At 32.7% G+C, this 18,324-nt stretch overlaps 1 protein-coding gene across 2 annotated transcripts; it reads left to right on the forward strand.

Annotated features, from left to right (window-relative positions):
* Positions 1-922: 922 nt before the first annotated feature.
* LOC147076554 (uncharacterized) lies at positions 923-14,467 on the forward strand. Of its 2 annotated transcripts, XR_015069645.1 has the most exons (5): positions 947-1,167; positions 3,419-3,574; positions 7,976-8,131; positions 9,693-9,851; positions 12,852-14,467. XR_015069645.1 is itself a non-coding variant. In XM_085941284.1 (3 exons), exons 1-3 carry the CDS (start codon positions 1,033-1,035, stop codon positions 8,156-8,158), a joined length of 474 nt encoding a protein of 157 aa, XP_085797410.1. In that variant the 5' UTR covers positions 923-1,032; the 3' UTR covers positions 8,159-9,227. The 2 variants fall into 2 exon arrangements, 1 of the variants encoding a protein (XP_085797410.1); XM_085941284.1 differs by lacking the exons at positions 9,693-9,851; positions 12,852-14,467 and having other exon boundaries at positions 923-1,167; positions 7,976-9,227.
* Positions 14,468-18,324: the final 3,857 nt, after the last annotated feature.

The following is an 18,324-nucleotide window of genomic DNA, read 5'->3' on the forward strand; positions in this document are numbered from 1 at the left end:
TGGTGGGGTTCAAAAAAAAGTATGGGATTTATACCCAAAAGCTATGTTCTTCCATTGCGCAGGTCACCGTTTGCAAAGGTTTTAATTTAATTGGTTTTTTCTACTCTTAAAATGATGTTTTATGAGTAGAACTTGCTTCAATAAATAATGTGCTCTTGCACCACCTTGCACCACGCTGCCGGTGTTCATGTAGCCGATAATAGGTAGGTACTGGATTATTTGTTAGGTCAGGTTAGGTTTTCATTCTTACATTTCTCCACAATCGGCTACCTATATAAAATGAATTAATGTTCATATTGTACAGTACCTATAGGGTCATTTACGATAGAAAGCTCACGGCGAACTAGTATGCTACGGTGAATTAATGTTTCACGTACAATTTACATGTAACCCGAAACGAGGACATATTATTAGGTATGCATTTTTCGATAAAAATAAAAAAAATTATACCGGACACGGACATTGACCTAAAAACAGACGACTTGTCTGGATAAGAGGCCCCTGGGAATCCTGGTATCTGTTGATCTGATATACCGTCATTACAATATGAATTACAATGGGAATATTGTGTATTACAATACCTACAATATTTAAGATGTCAGGATGTTCATGCTTTGATTTTTTTTTTAAACTAAAATGTTAAGTTACGCTTTTTAATGAAGCGACTGCATCGTCTGTTAAGCTATAAACCGCGAATGCTGCCAAAAGATGTAATGTTAATTATATTCGCTCCTTCATTCTACACACTTTACAATAATATGCCGACCCTATGCAACTCATGATATACCTAGCCCCACGTGGCGTCACCTGCACAGTTGCCTGACATATTATTTAATTTTATACACATTGAATTTCTCTATTGCGTAATGATTATAATATATAATATGGCAATACTATCAGCATATTTTGTTTATGGTTAAGCGCGTCTATAAAGTGTCCCATTGTCAGAACTGTCAAAAGAATATCATCTGACACCTGCACGTTTTTGATCTGCTACGATAATCCAACGTAGGTACGCTTTCGATTCGAAAGATGGACGTGAAACGCGAGCCGGATGATTTCGATTTTGATGCAGAACGGCAGGTGCCATTAAACCTTCAAATTAACCCTGTGACCAATAATTATATAAAGCAAGAGATTGCCGACGGTTCCAGCATTGCTTTTGAGGTTAGTTTTATAAAGCTTATGTATCTCCAATCTCATTCTTCAAGAGTAAGCAAGAGGCTATGTTGTCATTTTATGGTAGGTACCTACTGTTTGACAGTCGTAAAAATAAGTTCTCCTTAAAATGAGTCACTGCGCAGAGCAGTTCGTTTTTTTTGCGGCAGGTTCGCAACTATCGTTCTACTGCGCAGACGCAGATATCGAACAAATCCAACTATCGCGTGAAAATACAAAATCCTCCGAACTTTTTTGATTCATGCATGCAATCTTGCAACTGCGGGATAGTACAACATGTTTACAAGTATATTAATTTAACCCACGATGTTCGCGTGGCTTCAGCGTTGGCCGATTGCGTCGTGGGTCCCACGTTCGAATCCTAGGTCTGACAAGTACACATAATGTTTTTCAATTTGTGTATGAGTCAGAGTGTGGACCTTATAGGTTGAGCAAGTGGCTGACATCCATTTCTCGTAAAAAAAAAACAAAATCTGTCAATACAAGCCTCTACTCTGTGGAGGCCCATATGATCCTTTGAGGATCGGATATGGTCGAAAAAAAATATTGGTGTTTGCTTATTTTTGCGGACATTGTTATTAACCTCGTACCTAAACGTATTTATTTGTTTGTAAGCGTTGTATAAATACGTGAAGGTTACCTTTATTAATTGTATTGAAACCCTTCAATAAATCGATTGGGTACCTCATGGGATTACACATTATTGGCTCTTGAATTATTTTTGTTATGAGTCTTTTTACGGGAAGCCAGCGGCAAATTCATTTTGATAATAGCCGATATACTAGGTTATTTAAGTTAGGTTAGGTATATGTAAATAATAATATGCATATGACGTATCTATCTGTTAAGCGAAGACAGACATACTGCACTGATCCGATTTATTTGAATGCAGTCGAGGCCGCGATATTATTAGACAGTTTCCAAGAATATCGTCAAGGCTGCTCTCGTGGTGCAATGTGTAAGGCACTGGTCTTCTATCCGGGAGCTCTGGGTTCGATTCCTACCCGGTGAGGACACAATATATTTATGTGATTTTCTCAAAGCCTAAATGTTTGTGATTGTTCAAAATTACTATCAACTACCTTGTACGAAAAAGCAAGAACATGGTTATTAATAATTACAAAAAAAAACCATTTGGTCAGCATTATTCGGGATTTAAGATCACAGGGTCCTTTCTACAATAACATAGTTTTGAGATAAGCGCAAATAAAGATTTTGCTATTCATTAAATAAAGCACACTTTTTCAACTAAGTATATTTTATAAATGGATATAATATATATGTATAGCATCAAGGATTGTTTATAATTACAGCATTATCGATACTGGGATTAAATCAAAACATGCATTTTTGTAGTTAGGGCCCTGTGATCCTAAGAAACCGTATTCCATTGGGAAATAATGCTTTCGCGATGAATATATTAATTATTGTGAATCATACAAAGGTGATTAGGGAATCCAATCCTGAGCCAAAATTCTGATCCCGGGAGTTCAGGATTACAACTTGACAATCCCGGGATTGGCATTTTTTTTCCATTATTAGTATAAAATTTTTATATTTACAAATAACATGATAAAACCGGTCAAAAATAAATCTGGTATAATTTATACTAGTTGGGACGATTATTGTTAATATTATATACGTTCAATCTTGGAAATACATAAGTTTAATGGAGTAAATAATATTGTAATATAAATAATAATGTGAATTTAATATGAGATTGCTGTCTCTGATAGTAAAGACTTTATGAATGGGTTAGCGAGATTTAAAATAGTAAAGCAAATCACTGTGTACTTATGGCCTTTCCGCTTCATAAATCTAATTAGTCAGCCAAATATGAATCTGCCGTAAAACGTATGAGATCATGGTGGAATTACTTTGTTAATAGTGCGAAGCTTTATTTTTTTCCAATTGTTCTCATTTTTATTAATTTATGTGAAAATATAAAATGAATCCGCAACTTACACATGGGTATAAATCCAACTTCATTCAAACTCTGTTTATTTCTAATGTAGTTATTTGTTATTAAAAGTATTTTTTTGTTATATTTTCGTTTTTATTTTATTTTCCATAAAAATTTATAATAAAAATAATCCCGAAAGTTTTGGGATTATGTTTATCAATCCCGGGATTGATAGGTATCGAAATTAGCTGGGGATCCTGGGATTGGAATCCCTAAAGGTGATTAATATTCCATAAAGGAAGATTAGAAACATGATAAATATTGTTTTTTTTTCAGAACATTCAAACAAGAGACATGGTAAATATAAAATCGGATCCCGAATTTCAGCGAGTGGACATCAAGAAAGAGTTTATTGAAGATACAATGCCCCCATTCAATTATGAAGATCCTCAACCTAGGCACTCGTATTTGGAATATAGCCCAGTAAAACAGGTAATACATTTATTTGAACTAAGTACCGACTGTACAATACAGTTATAAATATATACATATATATTGTATTTCTGTCTCGTCTGTAAAAATACTTTTATATTATAATCGATGTTTTCGCGCACCTCCTAATACACTGAGGAAGGTGGATGACGAGGATTTGATACTCTGGTAGGCCTCGAAGACAGGACTGACAAGACTTTAGACTTCCAATAAAACATAAAATGCGAATTATTTATTTATAACAAAATAATAATAGAAACATATCCAGAAATAAGTGTGAGTAAAAGTAAAATTAATTAGGTAGTAAAATGAATGACTTTCAACTTCCTTCACATTTTTTTTCAATTTTCAGTAATAATATGTAACCGGAATGTAATTAACAAAATGTAAATTAGTGAGTCTGTTTCTATATTTAGTTTTAACAAACTTTATAGAGGCAAACATCGATTCACATAAGTAGTTAGAACAAAATATTGCCTTCATTTTGAGCGCAATTCGAACTAAAATTTGATATTTTTCTATTGGAACGTAAGGCCGTTCATACAGATTATACAGTTGAGGTAACACTCGACAAATCACATTCAAATTTATAAATAAGATAAAATACCCTATGCGAACTACCGAAAATGCCGCCGCGAGCCACCATTTGGCGATCACTGCTATACACCAATACACCACATTTTGAACCAGGATGTGAATGTGTCAGTGTCAAACGAAAATGAACCACACATTATAGACTTGCAATAACGTGTGTGTTGCATCCTTTAAATACACCAATATTGATCGAGCGTCAGTGTATACATCAATAGCAGTTGTCAGAACGAAGGACAAACGTATTCTTGACACGTGTTTAAGTTTATCCCGTTAAGTATTTTAGTTCCTATTAATTCTTTGTTCCCTGGTCTGGACTCTTCATTTTGTTATTTGCACAAGAGCAAGACACAGATGAATTGACAACGGTATTTTTAAACAGTGAGGAATATTGAAAACACATTGATTAGGGTTAAAAATGGTACACAGTTACTTGTTTAAAGGGGGACATGCTCAGCGTAGGTCAAAATGGAGCTTTTATTGCATTTTAAAAGCATGGTCCTGGACATTCCTTAAACGTTGTAGATAATCTATTTATATAATTTTGAAGCCTTATTATCCTTTTTTTTAGCCTTATTTGATGACTGCATAAAGTATTTTTATTACATAATTCTTTTAAACCTCTCGCTCTAAAGTTTTAGAATATAGTCATATTTCAGTACATGCATGTGCAGTAATGTTAAGATTTTTACATTTATTAAATTTTAAACGCATTTATAAAACCATTAGTATAATTTATGTCGACATTATTATAGCGAAATATTTACGATAAAAAAAATATATTGATAATCTCTGTGATCCCAAATTTGACAAGAATTAGGCATTTTATTTTTTAAAAAATGGGCAAGATTGACACATTTGAAGATAATTCTAAAGATACTAATTATAAGCTATGTCTTTGACCATTCAAGGGTGATAAACATCCCACGAATAATGTTTGCTTTATAATAATTATTGACCTATAAATAAGGTAGTGTTTTTTTTTAAATACGCCATTTCTTTTGGCATTCCCCAGTTGTTAAGCTACATCGTACGGCCGTAGCCATAAATTGACAAACTTCAACTGAATTAATAAATACGTATCTGAAAACATTAAAAAGAAAAATATTTTTTATTTATAAAATAAGTAACGTAATAATAACGGAACTGTGTACGTACATATGTAAAAAAAATCACATTTTTTTCAATTGTAAGTTTATCTTTGACTTAAAATTAAAAATATTTGTCTTTTAAATATTTTCAGATACATATTATTTATTAATTAATATAGTTGATACTGTAAATTAACAGAAATATGTCTCAAATTGCATGCTTTGTATTTTTCCGCTCGGTGCCTCTGGTAGGTAGAATCATCCCTATTAATCGGGTGGTTTATCGATTCACTATTGGCACACAAACACTAAGGAGTCCACAGGGGTCACTCACTCCTTGACTTGACTATTAATAATTTAGGATGTAATATACGTGGTGCAGATTCCGCGCGTGAAGCCTTGATGTCTCGTGAGACCATCATCTGATGGTCCGCATTTTCAAGGAAGAATTTCCGACTAATTGCTTATTTTTAAAAACAAACCTAAAGCGATGGTAATGCGCAGAGAGCAAGAGAAGAGGTCTCGTTTACTCTTATTTTTTTTCAAAATTCTGGCGCGATTTGACGCTATACCTCACCCAGGTATATTTTTTTTCCCCACCATGTCCGATCCTTGAAAGATCATATGGGCCTACACAGAGTGGAGATTTGTATTAACAGATTTTTATTGTTACGAGATATGGATGTCAGCCACTTCTTGCTCAACCTATTAGGTCCATACTCTTCTAACTCATACACAAATTAAAAAACAAAATTTGTAGGTACTTGTCAAACCCAGGATACGAACCTGGGACCCACGACGCTTTAAGCCGACGCTTAAACCGCGCGCCATCGTGGGTATATCGTTTTTTTAATGGATATCGCAAGTTGATAAATTGACTTTCGCAAAGCATTCTTTAACATAATATTAAAAATAATTCTGAGAAAATAATATATAACCAAACACCCGGCAGGAATCGAACTTGCATCACCTGGGTTTCGCGCCCACGCACATTGATCACAACGCTATAGGTATCGTATTTAATTTCGACAAATTTAAACTAATGGTTCTTACAGTACTCTCTGAAGCGCTTTCCAAATCGAGTTACTATTGGCGATCGGCTTTTGTATTTTAAATTTTAAACTTTAATTACGAACCGATGTCATGGATCACTCCAAGATTTTTTGGTGAAACTTGATCTTGCTAATAATTTGGCATTTATAATTTTAAATAAGTAGTTAATTAAATTGGTTATATATTATATTCTCAGAAGTATCTCTTGTATATATCTTGTATGTTAAGTAAAAAGAATGTTACATTCTTAAATCTTGTGAATTACTCTTTAATTAAAAATATTATTTGTTCGTGAGCAAGGGTTGTAGATTGGCGGGGTCGAATATTAGGATTTTAGATAATATTTGGTATATTAAGACATAATATTGGGAAGGGTAATTTTGGTGTTTCCACTTACCTATCTCCTAAAGGCTTATTCATAAAAAAATAACATGAAGTCACGCCAACATTGAATGATTTACGATTGTTTATGGCTTTCATTGTATTTCAAAATCACGCGTATATTTAACGTCTTCAATATTATGCATCAGTAACGTCCCTAGACAAAATGCCGCCCCTAGGCACCGCTAAAATACCGCCCCATTTTTATACAGTATTTATCATCCTTAAATGACCCCAATATACCTATAAGAAATGTGTTGTATTCATACATTACTAACAAAATATATACCACTAAATCCAATTTAAATGCTATCTTTACTTCAATACACAATATTGCGAGTCCACGGTTTCAGATACATTAAAAAATACACCTGACAACTTTCAAAACACGCGAGCTAGGTAAGTACCTATAATTCAAAATATAATTCGCAAATCTACACGTGTCATTGCTGGTCATCAAGAACGTGGCGTCCAAGGACAACAGAAGTAAACTAGACATCGCGAAACCGATAAAAAAATACAGTCCTGTTAAACCTTTTATTTTAATTCTTAATACATTTTGTTTTTAACCAGTGAGCTGTTTCTTTTAATCGAAGGATATTTTCATTATTAGGTACATACTCAGTTTAGGTACCTATTTCTATATAATATACCTAATGATTCTCCTCGATTTGCCGCCCTTCAAGTGACTACCGCCCCAAGCGACGCTCAATCTGCCTACCCCCATGGGATGTCACTGTTATGCATATTACTTTTACTGCACATTTTAGTTATACATCTTACTCGATCTTCTTTGATAATTTATACCTAAAAGGTAGTCGGCAAGAACCGATATTATTTGTCAGTCTCCAATCATTATCATTATAATCATTATTGCAGCTGGAAAAGCATGTTTCAATCAGGGAACTGAAATACATAACGGGTAAAGCGATAGCAGGTAACCGAATCGAGTAAGGAAGAATCCGGGTTAAACTTACACACGTGTCAAGAATACGTTTTACGTCGAATACTGAAAACTGCTCTCGGTTTATGCATTCACGCTCATTTAATATTGGTATATCAATTAACACTATTGCACGTGCGTAATGCGTGCTTCATTTTTGTAGGATACTCATACATTCAAAACCCTGCATCAATATGCGGCGTATTGAATATAGCCTATCGGTATTATATTTATTATCTGTTCTGTGGTTTAAATGAATATACCAAATACAACAACTGTTTATATGATATTCATTAAAATATGCTTGATTTTATTTCATTATATGAAATTGTTTTTTTTTAGAACCTTCAAACAATAAACATGTTAAATATAAAATCTGAGACCGATTTTCAGCGAGTTGATATCAAGAAAGAGTTTACTGAAGATGCAATTCCCCCATTCAATTATGGAGATCACCAACCAAGTTGTTCGTATTCAGAATATAGACCATTAAAACAGGTAGATATTTACTTACTTTTATTTTAACTTACTTACCTAGTATTTCATTTACCCAACTATCTCAAAAAGGGTTATTCATACAAAATAAACATGAGGTCTCTGCTAATAGTATAGGCTTTACTAGCTAGTAATGTTTTTGGCTACGTTACGTTACGTGGCTGTGACACGTATTCCGGATGCCGCCAAAAAGTGCGGCATTTTGTAATCTTGTGGCACAGCTTCAAGGGTTCCGTCGCCGTGGCCGGCCCTCCCTCACCCTGCGGTGCTACAATAGCGACCCACGTGCTGCAGGTCTGACATGACGGGAGGCGCAAAAGTTGGCGATTTACCGAGGGAAGTAACGCCAACTTGTGCTTGCCCTATGCCCCAATGTTGGGACGTGACAGGGTGGAAGAAGAAGAAGACTGTTTCTACTAATATTATAAAACGTGTTTTCCTCTATACCTGTCAGTGGCGAATGGTGAAGGTAGGCTGTTACGATTTGACATCGATAGTTCATAGTGTGTTTGTGTTTGTAACTTTTTTAAAATTCAATTAAACCTTGCGTAATCCAAGCCAGAGTCAAAAAATATTCGTTTATAAACTATCTAAAATTAAGCCATTAAACCATAGATAATTTTAGATATATTATAGATTTATCGATTATGATTTGGTTAGGCAGGGCATAGTGAATTTAAAAAAAGTAACACCACCTCTAAAATATATACTTATTCAACAAAAACAAATAAGTATGACTGAAAAAGTGTGCACTACTTTTGTAGTATTGCCCATTTTACAACTACACTATTATGATTTGGATTAGGCAGGGCTTAATTGAATTCTACAAACAAACCAGCACCATCTGCAAATTGTCTAATTCAATGAAAACAAATAAGTATAACTGATAAAGTTTAGTGTGCACTATGTATGTCGAATCTTAACAGCCTACGTCCACCCTTCGCCACTGAAGGCAGTTGACAAGAACTGATATAATATGTCAGTTTCCAACCATATGGTCAGCATTATTGCAGTTGGGAAATAAAGCTTCTGGGATTAATATACAAAAAACAACTTACTCTTTGTGCGACACAAAAAAGCAATATACTTTTAAAAATAATTACAAGGTAAAAAGAACTTTTTATATACAACGTTTTTAAATTTTCTGTTGAATCATATAAACTTGACTTGACTCGCTTAAACGATCAAAAAAAATGTACTCGATAAAAATGAAACTGAAATGTCATTTTGACATTAATATTGATTTTCATAGTAACGCACGTATACATTAATAATTTAATTGCTAGGACCCCAAACCCCTAAAAACTAATAATGGTGTTGAAATAACTTTTCATACAAAACAGAATTACCTGAAAATGAATTCAATTCTACTTAAAGATGGCTAAAAGTATTTAAAAAAATGCATTGGCACCGTGTTCTGATATATTCTAAAAGTTTCAAACGTCTAGCTGGTCGGGAAGTTGGTTAAAAATCGATTGCAAGATTTGTACCGGATAAGCAACCACCGGACAAATAAGAATACAACTTCATTTGCTTATATGATATTGTATTGTTTTTTTTTCAGAATTTTCCATCAACAGAAATGGCAATTATAAAATCAGAGAGCGATTCTCAGGAAGTTGTCATCAAGAAAGAGTTTACCAAAGATTCAATAATCAACTCATTCAATTATGAAGATCATAAACCAAGTTGCTCGTATTCGGAGTATAGGCCAGTAAAACAGGTACTTAACTCTTATTTGAACTACTGTCCAATATAGTTATTAATAGTCCATTAAGTTGTGATTATATTATTGGGATACACGCAATGACATTATTAATGGACAACGCACTCAGTACAGCAGCTAGCAAGTAAATTCGCGCATAGCGACATTCGCACATGTTCAGGTAGACATCACGCAATTTCCATTATGCCATATCACGCATCGGGAATGTATAGCAATATCACCTATTATTGTAACGGCGTTAGAACAGTGTTTCTAGTGTCTATGTTCATTTGAGTGACCCCGTTCGGATCGAACCATTCGGTAGACCCTACAAAAAGCATCGGGAATTTATAGCAATATCACCTTTATTGTAATGGTGTTAGAACAGATTATGCCATTCGGCAGACCCGACAAAAAAGTGTGTCATTTTTTCCCCCAGATGCTTCGTCCATATTAATGTCATTGGATACACGTCGCATACTGTCACCTCGATAAATTTAGGCTATGGTTTCGTCATTTTGCAGAATATTTTGAACGATCACCACCTATGTAAATTCAATGATGAGAGTGCCAACTCTAATGTACCTATTAGTATTTTGAAGTATTATTCATTAATCATGCTTATTTCAATTAATTGTAAAAGTTACTACGTGTGCTTAAGTTAGAATTACTTGCGATATTATATCCATAAATAATATTTTGAACAGAACCCAACCTGCAGACCATTGATAATAGACAATATTCTTATAGAAAATACATAGTGCCAACCGCTAAAAACGGGATTTTGCCTGCATTGGTACTGCCTAGGGGAGGCATTTCGTCTAGGGACGTCAATGATGACTGCCATCTACTAATTTTATTAAATATCTAATGTCAGTATTGATTGGGACAACTGGTAAGAGTTCAGTGCAGTCCGAAAATGCCGCCACATTTTTTGTATACGGTACTTTTTAACATTCTTTAATGACTGCAATATCTAAGCAATAAATTATATGGATACATTACTAACAAGATAATATATCTCTGCTTCAATAGACAATATTACGAGGCTACGGTTTCAGAAAGGTACAGATAAAAAACCTGACAACTTCCTAAGCTCGCGAGTGACTGGCAAACATATTTGGATAAATTTTAAATTGGGCATGCACGTGTCATTGCTGTTCACCAAAAACGTGGCGTCCAGAGACATCGGAAGTAAAATAAAATCATGTTAAAACTTTTATAGTACTCAATTAATTCATTTTGTTTCCAACCAGTGAGCTGATTTTTTTAATGGAAAGATATTTCCGTTATTACCAAGTTTATGTAGCTCTTTATATTATATACCTAATGATTCTCCTCGATTTGCCGCACTTTGGGTAACTGCTGTCCCCAAGCGACGCTCAATCTGCCTACCCCTATGGGACGTCGATTGATAACTATATCAAGTAGAAGATTTTTGTTTCTAAATTACTCTATATAAATTTATTGTGGTTCAAATAATGTTGATCACAGACTCGGAAAATTGATTTTTTTCTACACAATACAATCCGGTGTTATTTTATAGGATCCTTCAGGATCAAACTGGGGATATACATAAATTAATACAATACAACGAACCCCATAACAACCGAACAACAATCGTAAATCTATCAATGTTGTCAAACGCGAAAAAATTCAACAAGCAGCATTTTTTAGAGACAACGAGAAACAAATACAATAAAGCGCGAAATATATTATGGAGCATGTCGTATACTATCACGTGACGTCACAGTAAGCTGCCGCTACGGGAAAAAAGTGTGTAATGTCGTTTTTACAACACAGGTAAACCGAGTTGGTTTTAGTTTCAGTTGAGTATGAAACTTTTTTCGCATACGCACGCCAATATCTATATAGTATACCAAATACTAGTAAGTATTTTGGAACAAGTTTAAATACTAAGTATTTTTTTATACTGGTAGTAAGTATACTTAGTTTTCAAAATCGACCAGTTTTCCCATCTCTATTGTGTAGGTTCTATATATAGAATACGTGCCATCGAGCTGCACTCCGATCTATTTCGAAATCTGAGTCGTTATAAAGGATTAATGTAATATTCAACAACAATTATTATTGAATATTATTATAGTCTTCGACAATATCAACATTCAGAAGCCATACATCAATGTCGTCAGTGATTTGGCGGTTAGCTGGATGTCATACTTGAATTATACAATTAGAGTGAAATAAAAGAGATACCCTAGTGTTTTTAAATATCACCTTAATCAATCGGCCATCAGAATCTATTTTGTACTATTTATCATACGTAATTTTTCAGCCTCATTCGATGAACAAAAAGGCCAATTGGACATAGTTACGCAGAAAGTAGCCAGTCCACAACAAAAAACTAAAAATGAGATATGATATAGATCAGATGCGAGAAGGTTTTCTCTACGTTCTGTTAAAAAGAGCCAAGCCGCAAAAAAAATATTCTTGAAATAAAATACTATTTACAATTTTATTTACATTTTTATTATAATGTTGTTGCTAAAGTGCCATTATCTCAGCTCGACATTAATGTGGAGTGGCTATATTCTGCATAACTATGTTCAATTGAATTCTGGGCTACAGTTAACAGAACAGCGATGCTTATTTTCTATAATTTGAAAACAATTACACGTCTTTATTTTTGGATATAGATTTTAAAATTATTTTCGTATCAGCTAAGATATGAATTTTGCATACCTGGTTCAGAATAAGGTTACTTAGTTGTAATATAAATGTAAGTTTATAGAATATTCATGCTCTTTGCATACTTTATCATACATTCCTATCTAATTTATCTGCTGATCTATCTCTTTTTTATGTAATACTGTTATATTTATATATCTTTGTTTCTAAATGTCATGTGGTGAACGTCTTAAACTTATAATTTGTAATGTCCACAATATGTTAAAAAAAAAATTGAAATAAATAAAATTGCAATAAATTGTATTTCTGCTATAAACTTTCTCACATTTATTTTTCGCGGAAAATTGATATTAATATTGTTTTTTTTAGGTGATCGCTGCTACCAACGTAATGGCTGACGTAGCAAATCTCAAATCGACTTGGCGTATGTCAGAAGTAAAAGAAACTGACGAAGACATACGTTCTGATGCAGAAGTCAGAATGCAGAACATTAAACGCAATATTATTGAATCGAACCCCGAATTAGTAGCTGTTATAAAGTTGGAAAAAAAATATTTTCATGATAGTAATTTTGCGTGTAGTATATGCTTTAGTTTTTTTGCATCGTTAGACTTGCTCGAGTTTCATAAAGCATTACACAAAAAAACAAACGACGAAGTCATTAATATTGGTGTTGGATGGTCTAAATCTGGTGATAGCAATTTCTCAGTAGGTCTAGCGCCATTTAAAAACCCTGAATTTATTGGCTCTTGCATAACATCTGGTCAAATAAAATCACACAAAACGACTTCAATTAAAAAGTCAATTCAATGCGATGAATGTAATATCTCATGTACAAATTCTTTTACCTTGAGAAGACATAAAATGACACATTCTGGTGAAAAACCATTTAAATGTGACAGTTGTGAATACTCTTGTATTACATTGGGTGGCTTGAAAACACACAAAATGACTCATTCCGGTGAAAAGCCATTTAAATGTAGTGAGTGTAATCACTCATGTATAACATCTAGTCAAATGAAAAGACACAAAATGACCCATTCTAATGAAAAGCCTTTTAAATGTGATGAATGCAATTACTCGAGTATAAAAGCCGCTAACTTGAAATCACACAAAATGACTCATACCGGTGAAAAGCCATTTAAATGTGATGTATGTAATTTTTCATGCATAACATCTGGTCATTTGAAAGCACACAAATTGACACATTCTGGTGAAAAACCATATAAATGCAATGAATGCAATTACTCGTGTATAAACTCTAGTAATATGAAATTTCATAAAATGACTCATACTGGAGAAAAGCCATTAAAATGTAATGTTTGTTATCACTCATGTATAACATCTGATCAAATGAGAAAACATAAAATGACTCATTCTAATGAAAAGCCATTTAAATGTGATCAGTGTGATTACACTTGTATAAGATCTGATTACTTGAAATTACACAAAATTACTCATTCTGGGGAAAAACCATTTAAGTGCGATGAATGTAAATACGCATGTATAACATCTAGTCAAATGAAACTACATAAAAAGACTCATCGTCGTGTGAAGCCACTTAAATCAGGTCAGAAAAAATCACACACAGAAGAATCTCAATTGTCAAACGTTATGGTTGAGATTGAAATTGAATAAAATGACATTAACCTTAGGTAAGAACCTTACAAGTGAAATCTATTTGTACATTGTGATATTATTTTTTCACATATCAAATGTGGTATAGTGGCTTCGAAATTTTCACCTTATCTTATATACTATTTTATAAAATTGGTCTTTAAACTGTGTTCCGTGAAACTCCGGGGTTCAGCGAGTCAAAAAAATTCGACAAATCGCGTAAAAAAATGTAATTATTTTAAGATATATTTTTCTAAAGATGCGATGGGGTTCCCCGGAAAAACTTATAATTCTAAGGGTTCTGTGAGTCGACAAAGTTTGAATACCATTGCATAGAATAACGAACTTGAAATATTGATTTCAAATTTAAAAAATAAAACTATATTTTTTTGTCCAAACAAAATTGTGCTATGCTGATCCAAAAGTGTACTTATATCAGCATTGCTTTTATATGAAATTTATTATTTTCTTTAAATGGGATTTTAGTTTCAAAATTCAAGAACGAGAATTGTGGAAAAATAATGAGTTATTGATAAAAAGTTAAGTGGACTGTATTAGGATATAGCCCACGATAGCCAACTAGCTTAAACGTTCGCTTATAACGTCGTGGCTCCCAGGTTCGAATTCTAGTTCTGGCTATTAACTACACTTATTGTTTTTCAATTTGTGTATGGAATTAGAGTATAGTCCTAATAAGTTAAGCAAATGACTAACATCCATTTCTCGTAAAAACAAACCTTCACTCTGTGGAAGCCCTTATTATGATCTTATTGGGATCGAACATCGTCAAAAGAAAGATTTATTAGAAGTATTTGGATATGATGAGTTTGGATGGAATAAAGTGGGTAAGGAAATGTTTTCCAGCACTAATCTTTTGATGGAGAGGCTTGTGGACTCCTGGTCAATAACTTGTACTTGTTTTCTTTATTTTAAAGTAGATGGTAACCTCTTACTTAAGGCCTATTCATTTAATTGTTGAATGTTAGCTTTATTGCAGTCGATGTAATTCTGGAATTATAATATAAATGTAGGTACATAAATTTTTAATTACGTAATTTAATTTTTATGTCAAGATTATTTACGAGAATTTTAAAATTTACAACTGTACTAAGTCCGAATACTAGCAAATGTGATAAAAGACATTTATTTTTGCCATAGGTAAAAACTTTTATTAATTAAATAGATCGTTTAAATGGTTCAATCGGATATGAATATATGATTGACCTTTCAAAATATTATTCTTCTACGGGAACTTTTGAATAGGCAGATAGCACTTTGAATAGTTTTATCGTATTAGCACAAAAGTATAATATTAATGTAATATTATCGCATGGGTCTATGACGATTCGGCGCCGTGATAACTAGGCGCCACGCATTCGAAAATAAAGACACGTTCGTAAATTATATGTATTTTTAAAATGTGTATTTAATATTATTATTATATTATTATTTAATACTTGGTGAGAATTTACAAATTGATGCACACGTAAATAATGATTTAATTGTGCATGTGTTAAAGCCTTAGGTATGATAATTCTCAATCTGCAATAATAAACAATGTGTAATAAGTAGTAGATAAAAACTGATTAAAATTCCTCTACTACTCTCTGTATAAAATCGTGACAAACGTATATTTATTTCATTCGACAATACGGCGCCCAGTTGTACCATTCCCTATCGCACGGGAACAGTCGACTTATAGTTTTATTAATTTATATAATATAAGCGAGTTATAGGGAGACTAATAATTATTACAAATGTTGGTATATTTTATCGTGTTTACACTCAACAAATTTAAATAGTTCAAGCAATTTTGCTCAATTATTTAAAAATTTTAGCAAAATTTAGCAATAAAGATCTTCAGGAGCTCTTGCCTTGCCTTATATCAGCGATTTCCAAACTAGGAGGAGCGCCTCCATGGGGAGGCGCGGACTGTTGCAAAGGGAGGCGCGAAAAGTTTAACACAAATGTAGCCACAGGTTTGCAGTTTGCAAGTGGATAGTTCATACTCCGGCCGCTAGTTATAAACTACATACAAAACAGCCACAAACAAAACTATCGTGAAGTGCGTTGGCTATCTCGTAAAAAAATGATATTAAAGGGTTAAAACATATTGAAGAAGCCAATTTGTTTAGGAACGATAACTTTATTCAAGAAATGAAAATATAATTAATATTAAATTCTACAGATTTGTCGATAGCTATTTCGGTTGTAACACCATTATCAAGACTATTCAGATAGGCGTTTGCCTTTGCTTAAATACTATACGTGTATAGATAGAGACAGAATATATTTTCCTATTCGTTCCAACAATATTATGAATTTGTATACTTATTATTAATTGTAATATTATTAATACTTTGAAAACCCTAAGTGGGTTTTTTTAAATGGATATTAAAATTTATCAAAATTACAGTGTTTGAGTACTTTGGTTATTTATTGACATTATTTATCAATTAAAATCTTATTAGTATAATTGTCTTAATCATGTGTTTAAATTATATTTAACAGTGGCGACGAATGCATTACCAAATTTTTATTAATTATGTGATTAGTTTTGGATAATTCGCGATTAATTTCCAACTGTTCGAGTAAATTTAATTTTAGACCTTTATTACATATATGCAAACATTCCGGCGTTATATTATTACTGATGCTATGCGAATTTGATATCAAATGTTTAGCAAACTGAGAATCTGTTTTACCATTCCTGAAAGACCGGAGGTGTTCTTCAAAACGAGTTTTTATTGATCTCCCAGATTGACCAATGTAGCATAGACTACAATGTGCCACATGTTATTTTATAAACTCCGCTTTTCTCCAATTTGTTCATTTTATCTTCACTATTTTTTAAGTTTAATCCTAGATTATTATTAGCTTTGAATGCTACGTTAACGCTATGTTTAATTTCTTGATAAATTTTGTCTGAAATAATGCCGTGATAAGCAATGGACTTGTAATAACGATTTGAATCTTTAACGTTACGGTATATTGTAGATCTAGCTAATTTAAGTTGTTTTTTTATATAATATTTTATCTACCATCGATGTTGCATATCCATTACTTAAGGCTATTTGTTTAATGGTATGTAGTTCATCCTCAAAATCTAATTTGTTCATGGGCACGCTAACTAGCCTGTGGATCATGGCATGGTATGCCGCCAACTTATGAATCCATGGATGTTGCGATCCTTTATGTATAGTAGTTTCAGTGTAGGTGGGTTTTCTATATATTTTAAAGTTATGTTTATTATTAACCCTCTAATTAATTAATTAATAACCCGTTAATAGTGAGGTCTAGAAAATTAATTCTGTTTTCTATCTCTACTTCGACCGTGAATTTAATATTACAGTGCAATGCGTTAGCCCTTTTGACGAACGAGTTAAGTTGACGGTCAGTTCCTTTCCAGCAAATAAAAATATCATCTACGTATCTATGGTAATATAATATATCAGCTACTGAGTCTATTTTAAGTGATTCCGATTCGAATTTGTCCATAAAAAGTTCTGCGAGCAAAGGACTTAAAGGAGACTCCATAGGGGCTCCGTCAAGTTGATTATAATACTCTGAATTAAATGAGAAATAGTTATTTTCTACACATAATTTCATTAAAGAATAAATTTTTTCTAACTCGAATGGGTGTACTTTAGTTTTTTCTAGTGTTTCGTACACTATTTCTAAACATTCTTTAACTGGAATATTAGTAAATAAACTGGTTACGTCTAATGATACCAGCTTACAGTTGCTAGGTAAATCTATGGTATTTATTTTATTAATTAAGTCAACTGAATTTTCTAGATATAGTTTATAGTTTCTAAATATTTGATATCAAATTCGCATAGCATCAGTAATAATATAACGCCGGAATGTTTGCATAAATGTAATAAAGGTCTAAAATTAAATTTACTCGAACAGTTGGAAATTAATCGCGAATTATCCAAAATTAATCACATAATTAATGAAAATTTGGTAATGCATTCGTCGCCACTGTTAAATATAATTTAAACACATGATTAAGACAATTATACTATTAAGATTTGAATTGATTAATAATGTCAATAAATAACTAAAGTACTCAAACGCTGTAATTTTGATAAATTTTGTAAATTTTAATTTCCATTTAAAAAACCCACTTAGGGTTTTCAAAGTATTGATAATATTACAATTAATAATAAGTATACAAATTCATAATATTGTTGGAACGAATAGGAAAATATATTCTGTC

The sequence above is a fragment of the Rhyacophila brunnea genome, unplaced genomic scaffold (genome assembly GCF_057557595.1).
Source record: "Rhyacophila brunnea isolate RB1 unplaced genomic scaffold, BYU_Rbru_1.0 scaffold_13, whole genome shotgun sequence".
NCBI classification, from domain to species: Eukaryota; Metazoa; Arthropoda; class Insecta; order Trichoptera; family Rhyacophilidae; genus Rhyacophila; species Rhyacophila brunnea.